We start from the raw sequence: 21220 nt of genomic DNA on the forward strand, positions 1-21220 counted from the left end.
TTGTGTTTTCCATTATGCATTATTTGCACTGATTGTTTGATGTAAAGTTTGCAAAAGTTTCCAAATTATTTTGGAGCCTGTGGGCTTAAAAAAAAAAAAAAAAAAGAGGGTGGATATCTCTCTCATTGATTTTTAGTAAGGATTGGTGTACAGACACATTTCATTCAAAAGTGACACAAACAGGCTTGCCCAGACTAGCTTTATAATCCCTCCTAATTAAGTAAGAACAGTAATGAGGTCATTGTGCTAAACCCATTGAGGACTCACAGTACTGATTTAGGTGACTAGTTTGCACACACTTCTATCACTTCATTGCTATTTTTAGCCAAACTAGCAAGATTAAAGCTAATGCAGGTTCACCTACTCAATCTACAGCCAGGCTTAGTGACTTTAGAGCTGTATCCACAGCCCTTGTGTTCACCCAAAGTGATATTCAGGCTTCACCTTGCTGAGTATCCAGCTCAAGCTCTGAGAAGTCCATTTCCATCTGCATTGACACTGCCGTTTGAACAAAAGACTATCTCCCAGTGTAGCTTTAGTATGAAATTAAGAGTTCTTCAGTATCAGCCTTGTCTCTGCTCCATGTCCTACTTGTATTTATGGGTAGAATTAGACTGGAAACAGGACAGGTAATTGTGACATTGCTGCTTATGGAACTCACTATCAGAGACTGAGACACTCCCTATATAGAAGGGAAGTGGAGCGAGTCAGTCTCAAACTTAGATGCCAAATACTGTCACAGTTTCTATGAGTGGACAAAGTGCTGCGGGCAGTGGTGAAGTAAGGTGGTGATATTTATAAATTGGAAGAGTTGAAATGCTTAGAGTGACCCTAAGAGTAACAGTATCAGTGCAGACAAGACTTCAGTCATTTCTGCAAACAGGTCACGGTTTCAAACATTTCTGAAACACGTGATAATTTTTGCCCTCAGCTTCTAAGGAGACGCCTGGCCATCTTAGGCACTGGTAGCCAATACCAATGCCTAAGCACCACTTTTCTAGATTTCTAAAGAAATAATTGGTCAATAAGAATCGATCAATTTTAAAGAAAGAATTAATAATTTAGTATAGTGAAATTATGTCAAACAATGATCTCCATTATGCCATTTTCCAAATAATTATTGAAACTTCTTATCATTTTCTTCACAGATCTAATATTTTATATCTGAGAGTCACAAGTCAGGACATTGCCTGTATAACAAAGAGAAGAGAATGCAGAGTTATATGGATCAGCTGCAAATCTACCTTTAAGTTCTTTTTCTAATTATCTGTGAAATTTACTTCACTTGAAAATTACCCAGAGAAGAGTGATCCAACTCACTTATACTTCAGCTAATAATTCAAAATCAAATAATGTAAACTAGCATAATATAAATTGTTATATTGTCAAACTTGTTAAGGATTTCCGAGAAACTAGGTTAAAAAAATTGTTTCAAGCATGCTTAACAAGAAGCTTCTAACCTCTTCCACCTGCTGCCACATACTGCCTGTTCAGCTGTCTTTCTACCATGGTTCAATACCTTCCATCTATTTTTTTTTCTGGCAGTGAACTTCTCTTTTACAGTAATGTAAAAAAGCATTATTTTACAGTAATGTAAATCAAGTTCTAGCCTAGACAGAACTGCAATATTCAAGTAAAAGGGAGATTAAGGAAGACAGCAAACAGAGAAAATAGTACAGAAATACATTTAAAATAAGTCAACAATTTGTTGTGACTGAGCCTTCCTTAAGTGGCTGTGCACAAAACATGCCATAGCATTGCCCAGCTTGCAGAAACAGAAAAAAAAAATCAAAGAACTGCAGTATTCTGCTAACGTCAAAACAATACAGTCAAGAGTCTATAGATTTAAGACAGGACTGGGGCCATGCTGGAAATAGGGCTATTGGAACATTTGCCTCATATATTTCCAACTGCTCAGATGTTCCACACTTGACATCAGTTGTAAGACATTGGTTGTGGCAGTCCCTCAAGCTATTCTGACCCCTGGGAAGTGCTAAAGAGGGCCAGGACTGCCTGGCATAGATGAGGCATAAAGGTATTTTGAAACACTAATTGTCTCTTCTCTCGCTCAGATCCTGTGCCAAGTTCAGCTGAGGCGCAGGAATTCATCTGTGGTATAACAATCATTTTGTATATTAACCCAATGAGTTAAAATACCATCTGAGACCAACATGTAGTTAATTGCTCTGAGAACAAAACTTTGAATTTCCTGACCTATTTAAAGTTTGAATTTCCCATTAACTCCACACTCCCTTACTAACATATGGTATTGAGCATACAGGATATAGTTTCACAATTCCCTGCATCAGAGTGTATGTGAAGAGAACATGATGAACTGAACTGCTTATGCCCAGAAACTTGCTCTTACATGAAAAATGATAACCATTAAATATATGAATTAATATGCCCTTGTCCCCCTCCCCCTTTATGCAGATAATCTTTCTGATTCAAACTCTTATGCCAAAGCCATTACTACTACATGGGGAGCTGAAAAAGCACTGGTTAGCATAGCTGACTCATCAGCTGACTAGCCCATAACATTAGCCACAAAGGACTGAGAATGCAGGCGGTGGCATGAAGTGTGTGGGTGGAAGCAAGAAATAAGCAATCATCTGGCAGGGAGGGTTGGCAACAATTCATTATTTATCCCCCTGCCCCCTCCACCCCACTCTAAGGCTTCATCCTTCTGCTGCAGGGTTTTTCCTAATTTTGACACTGTGGCAGGGCTTTATGTAGGGGAGGGAATGAAAGGTATCTCCCCTCCCTGTGGCTCAGGCAATGAAAACATCAGCAAACTATCTGTGCTCACCACACCCAGACCACGTAGGGCAAAAGGCTGTCATGGAGAATGGAAAAGAGGTTTGTCTGGTCCTTCTTTCACCCAACATGAGACAAGAACAATGTATTAACTAGCAAAAAAAGAGAATGTCTCTTTCCCACCAAAGTCCATTTGCCAATAAGGTGAACAGATGGTTCTAGAATAGAAGAGGGTAGATGAAAGAAAAGGCCTTTAGGGAAGAAATAACAAATACAAGAAAGAGAAAGATGTAGCGAAGAGGGAGAAAGGGGTGAGGAAAACTATATGGAGAAAACAAAATGGAGGAGGAGGATGAGGTGGGTTATCTCAAGTAAGGCCTCTAGAAAAAAATAAATGGAAAATATTTCTCAACGAATTAAGAAGGAAACAATAAACTAAAGATACTGAAACACAGAAGGAAAGTCACCAAAGCAAGCAGTAAAAGCATATACAGGTAAAATAAAATTGACAAATTTAATTGAAGCTTGACATGAAAGTATTCTGATAAAATGCCTCAATCCGATCATATGTCTCTCATTATCTCTGGGTAAATCTGAGTTCGTTTTTCAGCATTCCATCTCTCAGCATCCTGCCACCACTGTTAATCTGGCAGCAATATGACTAGCTAGAGCTCAATCTACCTAGCATAGAACACTCTCCACTAAATTTCTAAAGCAATAAAGGTGTGAGTACACACTTTCAATGATGTTTTTGCTTTGATTCCTAAAATATATTTAACATAACACTTTTTTTAAAAAAAAACCTTTGGGCCAGACTCTGAAGAAATGACTTGAATTGTACTCCTACTAATGGTAAAGTTAAGTAAAACACAATAGGGAAATAAGGACTCGAGCAGTTGTCTTTGTACTTCCTTCCTATCCAAATCTTTTGTTTTCCCTGAATGGGCCTTTTGCCCACATTTTATCTACAGTAGGACTTTCCTGGCAGATTGCCCCAGTGGGAAGATCAGGTTTCTCACTGTCCTCTTTATCCTTGGAAAGTTTCCCAATCTCCACTACAGGCATTTTAGGGGACATGAACATACAGCTGAAAAGGTTTCCCCAGCATGGTTTCTGTAGGCTGCTATAGGCATCATTTGACAGTGGGCCAGTGAGTCACAAGATTGTAGCTTACCATTGAATCTTTTTTTCCAGTAGAAGAAACACAAATGGCTTCACATTAATAAAATAAAATTAAGTTAGGTTTGACTAGATGAAAACGATAAAGAAACTTGTTTTCCAAATGACTTCTTGAAATTTAGTCTCAGTCTGCAGGGCTGCCATAAGAGCTAGAGCTCATAGACTGTCCAGAAGCTGACCTCTGAAGAGAGTAGTTTTTATGCCAAAGGTGATTCACATTGGGGGTTTTAAAGGCATTATCAGTTATCACTGAGATACCTAGAGGGACCCCAGGTCCCTTTAAGGGACCTCTCAGATGTGGTGAGACTTCTCAGGTGTGACTGCTAAGAAATCTTTCCACTGATGTTATTTCTGCTTTCCTAGTCAGAAGTCTGCAGGGATAAATTTAGGATCACTGTACCCAGATCACCAACACTTATTCTTAGTTTTACTAAATTTTATTGGTGCTTGTTAACACCAATACAAACTTTGTACATTGTAATACCTTAAAACTCCCTGTCACGTCACAAGTACATATTTGTCTCATAAGAAAGGAGAACTTGTCTCTTGAACAGACACATAGAAAAAGTCAATTTCTAGGATGAACTGTCATATAATTCTGATGGCTCCGAAGAAGCAATGAAATAGCTCAATTCCTGTTGATCTTGTACTAATTTGAGAGCACCTTGCATGGCTAAGCCACTAATAACTATGAAAATTATTACTGTAATGTAAAATACTGCTAATTTCATCACACCAATATTACATACTTTGGGATACACAACCTTTTTTTTCTCTACATGCACTAATGTAGATTAAAACATAAAAAGTATGAAGAGAATAAATGCTGACCACATTTTTCTCCACATACTGTATCAGCAATCATAACAGTGTTTTGGCATATTTTCCATATAAATCCTTACATTCATCATTTCAAGATGTAGTGTTTGGGGCGGGGAGGGGGACATTACTTATCCCCTCAATAAATATTTCTACAAAATATTATTTATTGGGTCATTCTTTTTTCCTATCAAGTTGGTGGTGGTCATTTGATGGCACAATACCACTTTAATAAAATATTTGGAATGAAATTCAAGTTTCTGTGACAAATTTCCTGTTACAATTACATAAAAAAGTAATAATAAGACATGTGGTTAGCATTTTCTGTACAGATATTGAAAGAGTAGAGTAGTTAAGATGGATATAAGAGGATTATGGGTTGTAACTGTAAAGAAAATCTATAATATGTTGGGTTTTGATTTTGATTTGATCTTTCTTTGCTTTCAAATTCCTTTTCTCTCAACTTCTTTCAGCTGCTTCCAATACATAAGTAGCCAATTCATGTTGTAGATAAGTGGAGATAGCTGACATTATCTATTACAACAAAACCTACAGGCAGTCATTTACTTCCTTTACAGACCTTCAATATGATAAATCCCATAGAGATATAAAGAAGGAAAGGTATAACTAGACCCATTTAAGGGATTAGTATGGAATGTTAGGGACACAGTAAATCCATGTGATCTGTGTTTGGCAAGACTATTATATAGCATCAAACTAATAAAATAGCTTACAAACTTCTTCGAAGGAAATTTTAAAGTCTGTTAGTAACTTCCCAAAGAAGCATCTGATCTTGTTTACTGATTTGCATTCTGCTTCCACTTATACTGATACAGATGCCAAAACTTTAGAAAATTTATCACTTGTGTTATTTACCTGCTTGCATGAATATTTGTAATGAAATTAAAGCTAGGTTTATAAATGGAAAATCTTCTGTGCCTACTCTAAAAGGAATAATTCATTTGATGGTGATGAATGCTCAGAGAACTAATATGTTAATTCTATATTATAGAAGAAAAGCATCTGTTAGTAAGTTGGGGTTTTCCTTTAAATAACATTAAAAAAAAACAGTCTAGGCCAAACATAATTAAATGAAAACAAGTCTTTTATAGTAATCAACTAAGCCCAATTATAGGATTAATCATTTTCAAAATGAGGCAAGCTTTGCAGAAACAGTGATTATTCCTTGAGCCGAATGAGCTCCTGTTCCAGCGCAGAAGCCACCCCCAGCTTGTCCTGCTTCCTCAGTCAGGTATTATGGCAGGTGAGGTCCCTGCCCTGCAGCCATGTTACTGTGCTTGGTTCCCCCTCCTATATGCAGCTGCTGGCCCTTGCTGCTCCCTGACAAATACTTCTGATAGTGGATGCTGGAACAATGGTGATGACAGCAACAGAATGATCAAAAAGTTTAAAGGAAAAGAAAAGAAGCTCTGATCTTGTCAATGGATAGCTTTCAGAAAAAGATATGCCAGACTATTTTGCAAATTACACAGCAAGGAGACTGAAAAGAATGAACTGAAGAGACTTTAGTTTTCTACATGGATGTGAAGATTTGTCAGTCGTCATATACACAGTTATTGCTGCTTGATGGTCACCTAATAATATCCTGAATGCTGACCTCAAGTCCTATTCAGAAAAGATGTCATTTTAAGTACTGCATGATGCAAAAGGCTTCCCAGTCATTGGCAAGCATTTCTTGAGGTAGTAACTGGAATAACAAGAGTTGCCTATCTGAATTCTAATGACGTACTTCATTTATTGCTCATGTTTGATTTAGTGTTCAGATATACTGATTTTAGACTCCAAGCACAGTATGCAAATAAAAACCACACACCCTAAGTACATTCAGAAAAGTTAATAAAAGGCAATCAGTAAATAAAACTTAAATGGAATTTATCAGGACCTAAACACAATCTTGAAAAGACAGAATTATGAAAAACACTGTGGCCACTTAGCCTTACTTTGGTATCCATTTGTGTCTGTCTTGAGTCATTCCACTAGATCATTAACGCTGCTAGAGATGGAAATAGATTTGGCACCACAGAACAAAAAAATTGTCCCTCAGTGACAAAACATGCACTTACCAAGCATAAAATAGGAAACAACAGACCGATGCAGAATTGCAGAGGGAACAACAAAAAAAAAACAACCCCAAAACAAAAAACAATGAGCTGATAATTATCTACATGATACACAATAGTCTCACAGTACCAATGGCATAACAGTAAGACTTTGGGAAGCGAAGTAAGAAAGAAGTGCTTTAAGTCAAACTATTGAGATAAGAAAACAGATCTGTGAGTGGTTAACAGACAAGTGACAAAGCAATTCTTTGAGAATCTAACAAGCAGATGATGAAAGACGGTTAAGAATCTCCTTTAAATTTTTATGCCTGCCCTTCCTTCCCATCCTTCACTCATCTACCGCCGCTCAGGTTTACTGCAACCAGTGAATTTATCTTTACGCATAACTCTTTCTGTATTAGGTACAATGCCCAGTAGAAAATCATGACAAGGAAAAGTGTTGGTAAGTACAATTTAAAATGTTATCATTTTGTCTAGTGCAGGCACACCTTTTCAACTACACATTTCATGTGCCCTCATGCCCAGCCATTGCAAATGAGGCATATAAGACAGCATTTTAGAATCTCATAAACTGACTTTTATAAAGATACTACAAAGTCAAAAAGTTCTTTAAAGCAAATCTAAATGACCATCTTTACATTTGAATGGCAGATTCTTAATTCAAGATATTAATGGCTTATCTTTACAAAATTCTCACTGGGGAAAAGACTCCTGACTATGTCTGTGCAACTCTGAATGTGTGGTCTTCAACAGTTATGACAACTATCACATGATTTTCACTCACTTCCATCCACATTACTTTTTGGTGAATGGTCTGAGGACTGAGGTCTGGACTTTGCTTGATAATGTGCTAAATGATAAAAAATGCTAAAGCAAGTAGTATGTATATACACTGAAATGTGTTCTGACCTGGTACGAGCCTACACTTGAAGCTTCCCATCTCCATGGAGAACAGGTTATCTTGAGGTCTGCCTTGGCAGACCTGCCTAGCTGTACTAGCACAGGAGCTGAAAGAGAAGAGAGCTGGATGATTTGACAAGCATCAGAAAGGTATGTCTGTGCTGGACAATAATAGACTGTAGTGCAAAGAGCTCTCAACTAGCTCCAGAGGTGTTTGTTTAGGCATACAGTGTCTTATGCTGCAACATGGGGATAATGGACAGGAGCTTGAAAAAAAGTGGCTCATTTGGAATAACAAGTTGCTGGTGCATTTACCGGTAAACTGTGCCTCTGAGAAGGAATAATTCACGTGGGAATATCCCTAACCTGACATAGTCACTCTGCTTCCTGCTATAGGACAACAATGAATTTATACCAAAATGAAAAACTTGGCAATCCAGGACAAAAAAAACCTTTGGGTGCGCAACTTTGCAAAGGAAATTCTGAGAAAACAGAGGATGGAAAGGAGGGAAACCAGGAAAAAAGGGAAGCTTGATGACCCCTCTAGTTCAGCTGCAGAAGAGAAGTTTTGTTTCAGTCAGGCAGCACTCAGAAAGCATGGCAGTACTGGGCACTGAAGATGGTACCATTCTTTATTCTCCCACCAATCCCAAGTTTTAACTTCTAAATTTTCTATGTCTTTTCTATGAGTGGCCTGCACATTTCATCAGAAGCATATCTCCAAGCTATGCAGAATATGGGAACTGCTGCGCCAGCTGTTAAAACTACACAATAAATAACACAACAGCCTCACAGTCTCTTCTTAGGACAGCCTAATCTAAAGAATCTTCAAGTGAAACTCAGGAATAGCCATAGATACAGTAGGAGGAGATGAAAATTGGTTATTGAGGATACTGAAAATCAGACCAGCTGGGAAGAATCCTTTGTTGCCATCTTCTAAAAGGGATAATTTCAGTTTCCATTAAAGATAAACATCAGTGGGAACTGAATCACACCAAACACATAAATGAGCACAAGGAAATGACCCACTAATATAATGCTAAATCAGAAGAAAGAGGGAAATCAAAGTATGTAGTTTCTTGTCAGAAGTGAAACATATATACATATATATATATATATATGAAAGAGACTGAATAACAGAGGAGAAACTGGTTAGAATGCGAAAAAGCAGCCTGCTGAAAGAATTCTGGACTTCCTAGTTGCTATAGGAACAGAAATCAAAAGAACAGCAAAATGAAGACACTGGGAATAAAAAAAAAGGGGGAGATTTCAGTAGACCTGCAGAACCAGAAGGCAAAATCTCATAGGAAAGATATCTAATGGAAGCAAGCTTTGGCAGCTTCCCTTAAATCCATAAAAATCAATATGAAGGCAATAAGAGCAAATTATCCCAGTGAAATATGGGAAACCTAATGAAAGACTATCTTAAGAAAGTAAGTTCTTCTATGACGGGAATCCCACAAAGAAAAAAAAATCAAAATGAAAAACTGTCAAATATTAAATATAAATAAAATAAAGCACAAGCATATCAGAAGAAAACAGAAAAGATAATGTGCAAAATAAGATGTAGTAAGAAAGGGAAGTAGATGAGATTATTAAACTTCAACGATCTGGCAATAGTCCTCATATAGGTCTCCAACTGCTATGAAAGGCTGAGGTAGCCAAGTACAACATCCATTATGCCCATTCTAAATATCCAGGACTGTAGTTCAAGGTGAGTTCTTGTTTCAGAGGGATGTGCAAATTGTTTCATGAATAGGTGTAATTACAGTAGGGTACTCACGTTCTGGATGGCCAGTTTGCAAAGGACAACTGTTCTGCAGGTTATCTCAAGGCAAGTGCGTGTTCCTGTTGTGCTCCACAGGAGGTGAGGGAGGGGGACTTAGGTGAACACATGATGCCTCCAAAGGATGCCTAGTAATATGATTGCTGTTCCCTATTCTACCTATATGAGATGACCAGTATGTTTACTAGATGATAATACACACAATCACAGAATGGTTGAGGTTGGAAGGAACATCTGGAGGTCATCTAGTCTAGGTCAGTCCCCCCGCTCAAGCAGGCTCAGCTCAAGCATGTTGACCTGGACCCTATGCAGATGGCTTTTGAATATCTCCAAAGTCACCTCCAGGGTGACCCCTGGGAGACATCACTAGCTACAGGCCTTGAATCAGACATTGTGTCACTGATGACAACCCTCTGAGCTTGGCCATTCAGACACTCACTGTCTCCTCATCTAGCCTGTACTTCATCAGCTTTCCTATGAGGATATTACAGGAAACGGTGTCAAAAGCCTTGCTGAAGTCAAGGCAGACAAACACTCACTGCTTTTCCCTCATCTACCCAGTCAATCATTCTGCCAGAGAAGGCTATCAGGTTGGGAAGGCACGATTTCTCCTCGGTTAATCCATTTAGACTACTCCTGATCACTTTCTTGTCCTTCATGTGCTAGCTGCTCCATCACCTTTCCAGGGATTAAGCTGAGGCTGACTGGACTGTAATTCCCTGGGTCCTCCTGTTCCCTTTTATGAAGACTGGAGTAACCCTTGCTTTCTTCCATTCTTTACACAACTCTCCTGATTGCCAGGACCTTTCAAAGATGACTGATAGCTGCCAGCTCCCTCAGGTCCTCCAGTTTGCTTAAGTGATCACAGAATCATAGAATCATTATGGTCGGAAAAGACCTTCAAGATCATCAAGTCCAATAGTAAGCCCTTCAACACCATGCCTGCTAAACCATGTCCCATGTCAACAGGGCTGCTGCCCCATTCAGGAGAAAGCCAAATTTTCCCTAATCTTCCTTTTGTTACTGAGGTATTTATCCAAGTCCTCTTGTTGTATTTGACATCCCTCACCAGATTAATCTCCAAATGGGTTTAGCCTTCCTAGCCCCATCCCTGCATACTTGGACATGTTCAAATATTTCTCTAAAATCTTTATAGATAGAATATTTATGCTACGCAGTCTTCTATTATTTCAGAGTAGCTACTGAAAGGACACCTAGTGGTAAGTAAATGAGTATCTCTGGAAACCACTGTAATTTTTGAAGGCATATCATTTTAATTACTGTTATAGTAATTACAAAAGTGTTATTGCAGTTGAATTGGCAATGTCATATTATGAATATATATGTTAAATAGCACTTTACATTTTTTAAGAAGTGCAAATAACATTTTTTGAAATCTTAGGCTAAGGAATGTAACCTTATTTTTCTTAAAATTAAAAGAACAGTATTTTTAAGGATTTGAAAGATGCACATGTATAGATTACAATTTTGAATGTCCTGGATTTCTACTGCATCCATTTTAGGAATATTGGATGGATGAACAGAACTCATTAAAGATATATCTTTCTTTATATTCAAGCTAAATTTCAACAAGTTTATCACTATTCTCTGGCCCCAATGTGCCACTTTAAAATATCCTAAATGACACTCAAAAAACCCTTTCACAACACACTAATCTCTAAAGACATATAGCCATAGTGTATAAATTGTACAACATATTGGAACTAATTCTACTCTTTTTTTTTTTTTTAAGGGGGAGGGAAGGGTGAGGAGGGAAAGAGTTCCATAGAGTCTTACCAGTCACTACCTGAATGGGTGTATTCTAAATCCCTTTAGATATACTAACACTCTTTTGACCAGAAGATGCCCACAGCAGAGAGCAGTATTCCAGATGGGAGTCATGCTGGCCTCATGCAGAGAGGGACTGAGGGTTTAGTGAAATGCTGACTGTGGGTAAATAGACCAAAATCCACACTTGGCTTTCTTGTTATCTCCACATATCATATTACAAGCATAGAACAACTTGCCGACCACTCTATTGCCTCATTTATTGTTTTCATGTTCTATCTTCTAGTTTCCTCTCTTCCACTGAACATGTATTCCTCTGGATTATTTTTTTTCCGGGTGAGTTAGCATGGATGGTTTAGGCCAGTTTTACCAGATACGTAATTTTGGCATGAAAAATTTTGTAACATCTTTGTATACCACTGGTCAGTTCTTATCTTTAACAGTGTTTGTAACGGTACTCAACTCAACTTAGTACAATCCTTTCATTTAAAAATTAAAAAACAAATAAGATATTTCTGCTCTTCCATGCTATTTTATCATAACAAGGATCTAAACAAATGGGATTTTTGTTTGCTTTTTTTTTGGTGACTTTTAACCAAATTTTGTGCTTAGAAAAAAACCCAGATTATTATTTCTCCAAATACAACTACAAGGAAGCAGGCCACAAGATGATGCCCAGGCTGCAGCTCCTGCTCTTAAACATTAGCACCCATTCCTTCTCCAGCAATTTTTCAGCTGCTCACCTCTCCTTCTCTCCACCCTTTTGAACCTCCAGTCTGTTCTCTGTCTTAAAATGGCATGTAGTTTCCTTCCTTTACTATAAACAATGCTTTCTGTAACCTTAGTTTCATGATGTAAACATTTAAAAATAAGAATGGAGGGAACAAAAACTGTGTTTGATTAGGTAATTTGGAGATTAAAATAAATGAAATCTCTTGCAACATGGAACACTTTAGAGTAACAAAGTCTGACTTTACCTGTTCTACTTTTATCCACCCTTTGAAAATAAAAGGACAATAGATCTTAGAAACTCAGACAGAAGAATAGTAAAGGCAGCTGTATTCCATGTGAATCTAGAAGAATCAAAAGCTCAGAGGGACATTAACTCTCTTGTATGTGTTCAGAGGGAAAGGGAGAAACTCAAGGAGCTGCAGGATGGTGAGGTAGAGCCACAGTTAACACTGGAGGCTTAGGCTATCAATAATACCACCATCTGTAATGTGATGCCAGTTTGGAACATGTCCCACAGATATGAAAAATTATTAGGGCTCCCCTATACACACTGTGCATAACAAAGAATCATAACAGGAAGGAGTAGTAATAATGAAAGAAAACTAACATGCATAAAAAATATCTTTCTTCCTACAATCCACATGTAAATTGAGGTCAATTATATTCCTTCAAGCAGGCATACATTTTCTTCCTTCTTATTTTAACAGAAGGTCTCCGTTGCTACATTCTTAATCTGTGTTTTGGTCTTTTGAATATTTAATGTTTTCATTGTAGATTCTATTTCTCCTTTCTCTGTCATATCTTGAACGAATGCAGAAAGATGCATGGGAGCTCTGTGCCAACATGTGAGATAAAGCCAACCCAATAAAACTGAAATGCAGCATGCCAGTTGGATGGCAGGATAGAACAGGGTAGAAACTGAGGGTGAAAGGCAATATTCTATTCTTCTCAACAGCTGCATAAGATAATGAGGCATTGGAGCTTCTGAACATTCCCAGGAAAAGTTAATGAAAGACTCTTCTCTCACCATTCCCCTCCCTTCGGCCATGAATATTTCTCTGCATTTCCCTTCACATATCGATTGCAGAAAGGATTGTTCAGACTCCCATAAAAACAGTGACCTATTTCATGACCATTCTTCCAGGACTATATAAGCCAAGAGAAAAATGTCAGCTTTGAGGTAATGTTTCTCTGTCATCTCTGTGACTGAATATAAATCTGGTTTGTATGCAGCTGTTATATAGTGATACACTGAAACAGAATTTCATTTGCAGGCCTCTATGGTTTATGCTAGCTTACGACATAAGATATGAAAAGGGGGAAAACAGCTTTGTCAACATCAGTGTTTGTGCCAAGATTGGATAATGTGACCATAATGGAAACAGGCCTGTAAGAACGCTAAAAACGTTGCATAGCAGAATGTTTCTAAATCACGTAGGGCACTAAGGATGTACTACTACATGGAGATTAATATAATAGTGGCTTGAGGTGCTGATAAAATGTTGTGAGACTGTCAAGACCACAAACTACCTGACAAAGTGAACTCCAATTTCCACAGAAATATATCAACTTGCCTACTTGTCAGGCATTTTTGTTTGCGTCTAATTTTAACATAAAATTTATATCTGTTAGGAATTGAGATAAGAATGAAAGAGAAGTAATTAATATGGGCCTTCTGTGCTAAAATCGAGCATTCACTGCTCGATTTACTGTATTCACTGATTCTTCATATTTTTGCTATCCATTACTGCATAGGCATAGAAAAAAAAAGATGAATAGCAGCACCGTGAGAATTTTATTCTGTAGTTTTTTAAAAGTAGAGTATTTGGGCATGGCAACATCGTGATACTTTCTGTATATAAATGGATGAAATATCCAAGCACTTCATTAACAGAAGAAACTAGAACTGTCTGCAGATTTGGAATAATTCTTATTATGTACCTGTCAACATGCACATTTTGCTTTGAGTATATGTGTGCCAGACAGCTACAAAAACTAAGTGTAGCTTATTACAGCTTTAGTCAACACTTAAAGCTTCAGATCTCACTTATCCTGTAAAAGAGACCCTTTTAGACTTCCAAGCAAGCCTCCGTGCTGTTAGGAATACACTAAATATAAGTAATATTGTAGCTGCTTTGCTTTCACAGTGCATTTAAACAGATATTTTAAACATGAATGATAACAGCTTCAGAAATGGATTTTGAAGAAGCTACAGATATCACATTTGCCCTCAGCCTCTTTGCTGGTTTGGGGGATTTACAGTCATGTTTTCTCGTCTTCTCAAATACACCGGGAAGGGGGCACAGTTTATCGCATTGTGTGGTATAAAACACACAAGCAGCATAAGAGGAAATAAAGAAAAAAATTCAAAGCAGCTTCCCATACACAAAATAAGTTCAGTAATGGAAATTTGATCTTATCTTCCCTTATCAATATAACATTATATTTTAAATTTTACTAATGATTGGTACGAAGCAGTGATAAATTAAAGGGAGACTTTCAATGGAATATTGATATGTTTAAGAGACATACCTTGAAAGAAACTTTTCACTCGGAGATAGCTGACACTAAGGCGCAGCACTGAAAGTTTGTCCAGCTTGGATATAATGTCAGGTGGAAAAGGCAGGAGACTGGCCAGATGGTCTAATTCAGCATTCAGACGGTCCCTGTGTCTCTTCGAAGGATTCGATTTTTCATTTCCAACTGCAGGCCTTCTGTGGTGGAGAAAACATTGTGGATTACCTGTTATACCTCCACATAGAGGTGTCTCACCCAGACAGTGAGACACTATCTGCAATTAGTTGTTAATAAGCATATTTACTTTAACTTATGTGAAAATCTTTAAAGTCTTTATCCATTGTCAGAAAGATATTTTTTAAATTTACCATTCTGCATTTGCCATTGTGCAAAGAAAGGATGTCAGCCTCTCTTTTCATATCTTTCCAGTGGAAAGCAGATGGGAAAATTATGTCTTTCATTCAGGAATTTCTCACTTCAGGGGAAGGAGAACTATCTTTATGTTTAGTGAACACAAGGAAAAGAGATTTCACATCCATATTGTATAAATTAGAGTCAGAAGAGCAGAGGAAAATGAACCCATTGAGCACCCTTGAAGTCTCCAAAGCATCATACCAAAAGCTCCAATTTTACCTTTCTACAACAATATTAAAGATAAGATAAGATAAGATAAGGTTTCCCTCTTAAAGAACATTAATACTTATTAACAGAAACAAACATTAATATTAATGAACATTCATATTCATTAATAGAAACAAAAAAATTATAGTAGATATTTTCTCCATATAGAAATATGGAGAAAGCAATCTATAGAGATTTTCTGTTATTTCTATTGGTATTGGTATTGGCTATTCTATTGGGCCCCTGAAGTCCAGACAAATGAAGTGCAAATTCTTTTCATGCTGTTAAGATACAGCTCTGTTAAGCTGTTAAGATCCAGCACTACAATGAGGTGTTCAAGCACGGACTTGTCACTTAAGCAAGACACTTGTTTAAAGTTTGTTATCTCCAACACACAGGCACTGCTGGACCCAGCAGTATCAACGCTATGAGTGGGCAGTGTACCACATGCCTTATCCTTTCCACCTTCTTGCTCAGTATTAAGAGACCTCAGGCTCTGTATGTTATCCAAAAATAATCCACAGGTCTTTGGAGCCATAAGCTACACAGATCCATAGATCTGAGAGGAAGTAAAACTGCCCAGTGCTACAGCTGAGCAAGCATCTCCCAGGGTATCTAGTACTGAGTATGCTGGTGCTCCACTCTCTCTCCCATAATATCTATGTTCAATTTCTTACTACACAGTGTATTCCAGTGTTCATTCTCAGGTGCTTTCTCTAGAATAACAATAAGGGACATTTAGAGAAAAATCAGGGAGAAAAAAGAAGAAAATACTACAAGGAACTTATTTAAATGGGAAATGATAGGTATGGAAAATACAGCAGTGCTACCATTTTCCATTTTCATATAATGAAAGTCAAGGATAGTATCATTATGTAGCATAGCTAGTGGCCAAATGAAGAGCCAAAGCAAAACTGTAGTTATTCTGTATACTTTACTGCTGTGTTTCCACACTCTGCACACTGTACTTTTCAATCATAATTTTAAACATTAGCTTTTCAGACGGTAGTTAGAAGTGTTAAATTAAACACACTTTGAGTCTTCCCTTCTTATAAATGCAGTCTTGATTTATCATTGTAACTGTAATTGGAAAAAAACGTTATGTTTAGGAAAAAGGTCAATGTTTTGTACATGTAATTGTGATTTTGCTAGCTAAGTGTAAACATTTAAAACAAATTGGATAAGACAATATTTTCACAAGATTTGAGAACCTTTATTTCATTTTCACAGGACATGAATGAAAAAATGTTCAAGGCAGTTCTCAAGGAAAACGTGTAATTCCTACTCTTGTGTTCCAAACAACCCTTCATTAATACAATATTACTTGTTTGTTTCAAAGATAAAGAGGAGATATTAATATTCAGGGCTCAGTAAATAAATTCACTCTATCAGAGCAAAATGTTAAAAATATTAAATCAATAAAGATTTTTTTTTCTTTTCCAGAGTAAAATGTTTTTGCAGAAAATGGTGCATTTTTTTTGAGGAAATCCTGAAGCTTAGCCATCCTTGCCATGCCGTAAAAGCATATCTGACCCACAGAGAGCAATAAATCTGTGAGAGTAAATAAAACTCAGAGTTCAATAGAACCTAAAGGACATAAGCACATTGCTCTCTACCTCTGAGAAACCAGAAGCAATTTACCAAAGAAAAAAAAAAGAATAAATCCTGATAAAGAAACTTACACTGACTGGAGTTCAAATGGTAAAAATTTTCGAGACTAACATGGAACATGAATAAAAATTGCTCAAGACTATTTGTCTTATAATAGTGACTGTTCAACGTCAAAGAGGCATGGATTGAGGCAAGTATGTAGACTGTGTTTGTATTGAGCATAAGGATTAGTTTTCTGGAAATTACAGGGAATGGTGTAGAACGAATGTGACAAAAAGTTCAAGATGGCCTCTTCCTGAAAATTCAAGGAAATGATTCAGTAAGGGAGTGAATCCAAACAAACAAGAGTTTGATGTAAATGGAAATAAGGTGCCAAGTGGATGAGATTTAAAAACAACACAAGTTTCACGGAAAGACTAACTTAGCTATCAATAAACAGAAAGTGGCAAGCAGGAAAATTCTCTAATGAGTTGTTTTGAGGCAAATGGAAATTCTTGCCCATATTCTGAGCAGGAAGCAGATGCTACTTGTCTTTATGTAGAAACAATGGTTCTCAAACTGTATAAATCATGACTTAACAGCGAGGCCATTTTGCATAGCACTCACTCCCCTACGGTATCTCTTTTACTCGTTAAGGACACTTTACGACGATAAGCAGAATGTGTAATTAAAATAATAAAGCTGGCATTTCCCTCTTTGAATTGTTTAACTGTCCAAATACTTGTTTGTAATAATAAGGGTATATACCTGTACAAAACCCAGTCCCTAGTCAGTAGGAATATTGTGCAGGAGCTGAAGCAGAGAACATTTGCTATTTTATTGATACATACGCATTGAGCCATTTACACTTTAATGATTCAATATGCCCATGACACACAGGCTGCTGCTCGTGTAAAGCAGTTTGGTGAGCCTGCAAAGGAATTTCCTTCAGTTACATCTCTTCAGTGTGTAGTATCTACTCTTTTATTTCAAACACTACCTCCTGAGGGAGCTGCCAAAACAGTTTAAAGAAAACGTTCACTCTGAATTTTTAAAGTATGCTAAAGTGCTAAATCAACAGATGATCTAAACTAAGAAAATCCAATCATTTAATGGCAGTAAGCTTTCAATAAGTAAGGAAAAGGAAGAGAGAATGAGATACAATAGATAAACTAGTGCAAACTAGCAGCAAGATGACTATCATAAATGGTCTGACCAGCCCTCACAGTTACGTGCAGTTCTTGATCATTACATAGGTATCCTGGCAGAGCTGAGCTTAAGTGAGCTGCGTATGCGCAGATGTTCACCATCTCCCACAAGTTAAAAGGACCAGATGAAAGAAACTTCTTGGAAGGAAAGGGGATACTTTTCCACCTTCCACTTCTTATCAGTCTTTCCAAAAGACTGGGAAAGGCATTTCCAAAAGGGGAAAGCAGAACTGGTAGTCATATTGGCACAGCACATTCATAGAGCAGACTAGGGGTGAAATAGTGTGATAACAAGGAAGAGAAAGGTCTATGCCTTGGGAAGACTTAAAAAGGCAATGAAGAAGCAGGAAAGAGCTGCTTCTCCTGAGGTTTTGGTTTACCCTGGCATTGACACGATTCTGACTTAACTGGGCAGTTTAGAACAGTTCTAGATATGCTCAGAGCTGGGACAGCTCTGAGCTGTCTTTCAAGAGCTGTAAAACATTAAGAGAAATGTTTTCTGGAAGGAGAGAGTCTTAAAAGTTGCCAGGGTTTGAGATTATGAAGTGGATAAAATGTTCAAAAGGTTACTGTCCTGAGGCATTGTCTTATAATTTTTAATATAAATTTCAGCATAAAGACAGTTTGGGGTTAAAAGAAGATCTGTTTAACATTTAGATGCTTGAATTTTCAATAAAATGTTAAAGAGTTCCACAGGAAAGAAACACTTGGTAGAAAACATTTCCTTTGCTCAAAACTCCAGTTGTCTGTCTGAAAAGCACATCTAATGGAAAATCTTCAGTCCGCCTGAGCTTCAGCTATTTGAAGTAGTTCCATAAATGCCAAAAAACCTTTATTGTAGAACAGCTTTAACGGGGTTTGTTTGGAAGTTTTCTGTGGCAAAAGAAGAGCTAGGATTTATCATTTATTTGTATGTATGAAAGTAGAACTTAAACCCAATGTATTGTCTGAAGAATGGAAGTCTAAGGAACATAGTAACCACTAGTTCTATGTAGACAAGAAAACTGAAGTATATCAGAGTCCTCCTGTAATACAAGTTTTTCACACATTCTTCCATAGTTGTGGTTTTCTGCATTCTTCCACAGATCTTCATATATTGTATTTTCTAACATATTCACAATTTTTAATATACTGTGCCTGACGGAACATGAATGTAATTTTCTTAACACTATCATTCTGTGATATCCTGAATTCGAAGGCAGTTGCCAGATCACCACAAAACGCTCCTGAGGACATTTATGTCTTTTGTTAGCAAGCAATTTTCTCTGCCATTGCATCTCTCCAGAAGTTATCGTAGAGATAAGTACTAGCATATATGCTCCAAACATTAAATTTAATATCTCAAAGCAATTCCAACTCTGTTTTCTTTCTCACTAAGTTTTGATTTATAAATAGTTCTGCACAGAGGTAGCTTCATGTCCTGAAGCAGCTTCTTATTTTATATGGTTAAGAAGTTAAATATCCACATTCATATTCAAACAGTAGAGCAAAAATGTTACATACACATTGGATCTAATAGTCAGGTGTTGCAGGAATAACCATTCTCTTATTTCATTATCTTTGTCTATTGGAATTCTCACCTACAGTGTGTTTTACATTAAAAATATATTTTTAAGTGAAAACAACTGGTTTATGTGTAAGTACCAAAATTCAAAAAGGTTAACAAATTTCATTCAAACTTGCAGAAAAATTGCCCTTTGACCATAGACGCATACAATTTTAAACCAACTAGATTATTTTTAGAAATTTTGAACAACTGAAAATTGGGAAATTCATTTTAACAACCTTATTCTTAAATGGACCGTGAAGCCTACCAGTGCTTATTTAAAGTTTTAACACACCAAAAGTGTCTGTTTCATAAACATATGATTTAGTATAACATCAAAGATATGACATGATTATATTTAATGACTTCATTTCACAAAGCTGTTTATGATATCTGGAAATTGCTTTACACTTGAGTGGCAGCAACCTTTTTTTCCTCTTATTTCCCATCGCCTTTTTTTTTTTCGCTTTGCCTTCACACATAAAATTCCTCTCTCCCGTTTTTTTCTTATAATGAAAGTGATTCCACAACAACTTGAAAATGATACGTTTTTATGCAAGAATTGATTCACCACTTTGCTTTTTCAGTTGGCTGACCTGACCCACTTTTCAGATTTGCACACACTGGACTTATTTATGCCCCAAGCACGCCTCAGCCAAGGAAGGGAAAAGGAGGGGAGCACAACACCAGCACACTGGTACTGGTTGACACAGAGCTTCCTGAAAGTCCCCTTGAGCAGGACTTAGGGAGCACAGAAACACGGAGGTGGCAGACACTCACTCCAGCCAGTTGCCTACCTGACACTTAGTCCACCATTATCCACTCTTCATCTTGCTGTTACAAGAAAGCACTGCCTCTCTCGTCTCCTTATATAGCACTGTAGTAGACACTGTAGCCATGTTGACCATACCAGCTATACAGCTACTGAGATGTAGAGATGGCTTGACCCATGCTCAGTCCTCTTTCTGGAGCCAGGCTTATCTGAACAACCAGCCTGCTGCTCCCCTCTCATGGGGAAGATCAGGATTCTCCTGCATCAGAGGACTATGGGAAGAAGGCATTTCTATGTCTGCTCTCATTTCTATCACGCATATGTCATGGGAGACATAATTGCTTCCTAATGAATATGATACTTAACTGTTTCTGAATGGGTTTCCTCCTTTTTCTCCCAGCATATAGGCAGTCCCCTGGAGGAATCATTGTTTTGATGCTGAAAGACAAAAGAAATAAGTCTTAGTTCAGAGGTTTCTGTGGCCTGTACAAAATAACAATATGGAGAAAGTTCAACTGTTCATCTGAAGAAAATGGGAACAAACAACAATGCCTAAAAACACAGTGGCATTAGTAAATACAGAAATTTAAGGCGTATTCCAATTTCCTACCTTAATATTATTAGAATATTGATGTATTCAATTTTTCATATTTTTAAATTAAATGTATTATACACAATACAAAAAATGGGTATAAAATACATCCTGTTTACTCGATATCCCAGTATTTTTTTTCTAGGTAGGTTCATTTTTAAATTCAGCTAAATACATAAAAATGAATAATACTGCCCATCACTTTCTGCAGGGAGGATTTCACAGATCTTTAAATACACAGAAACATTGTCTACTATAACCAAAACTATGATAAACAGGATGCAATTATTCAAATTAGCCTTTGTCCAGATCATCACATTTAGCATCTTCAT

At 37.2% G+C, this 21220-nt stretch overlaps 1 protein-coding gene across 1 annotated transcript in view; it reads right to left on the reverse strand.

Moving 5' to 3' along the window:
- AHRR (aryl hydrocarbon receptor repressor) overlaps positions 1-20729 on the reverse strand; it is a 59557-nt gene extending 38828 nt beyond the window's left edge. Inside the window, exons 1-2 of the mRNA XM_010214312.2 lie at positions 20663-20729; positions 14575-14756 (exon numbers count right to left, since the gene is read on the reverse strand). Coding sequence (XP_010212614.2) covers positions 14575-14756; positions 20663-20724 — 244 coding nt within the window. The 5' untranslated portion in view covers positions 20725-20729. The remainder of the gene's footprint in view (positions 1-14574; positions 14757-20662) is intronic.
- Positions 20730-21220: the final 491 nt, after the last annotated feature.

Source organism: Tinamus guttatus, unplaced genomic scaffold, assembly GCF_059628265.1.
Source record: "Tinamus guttatus ecotype Peru unplaced genomic scaffold, ASM5962826v1 Tinamus_guttatus_pri_ptg000409l, whole genome shotgun sequence".
Classification (NCBI taxonomy): domain Eukaryota; kingdom Metazoa; phylum Chordata; class Aves; order Tinamiformes; family Tinamidae; genus Tinamus; species Tinamus guttatus.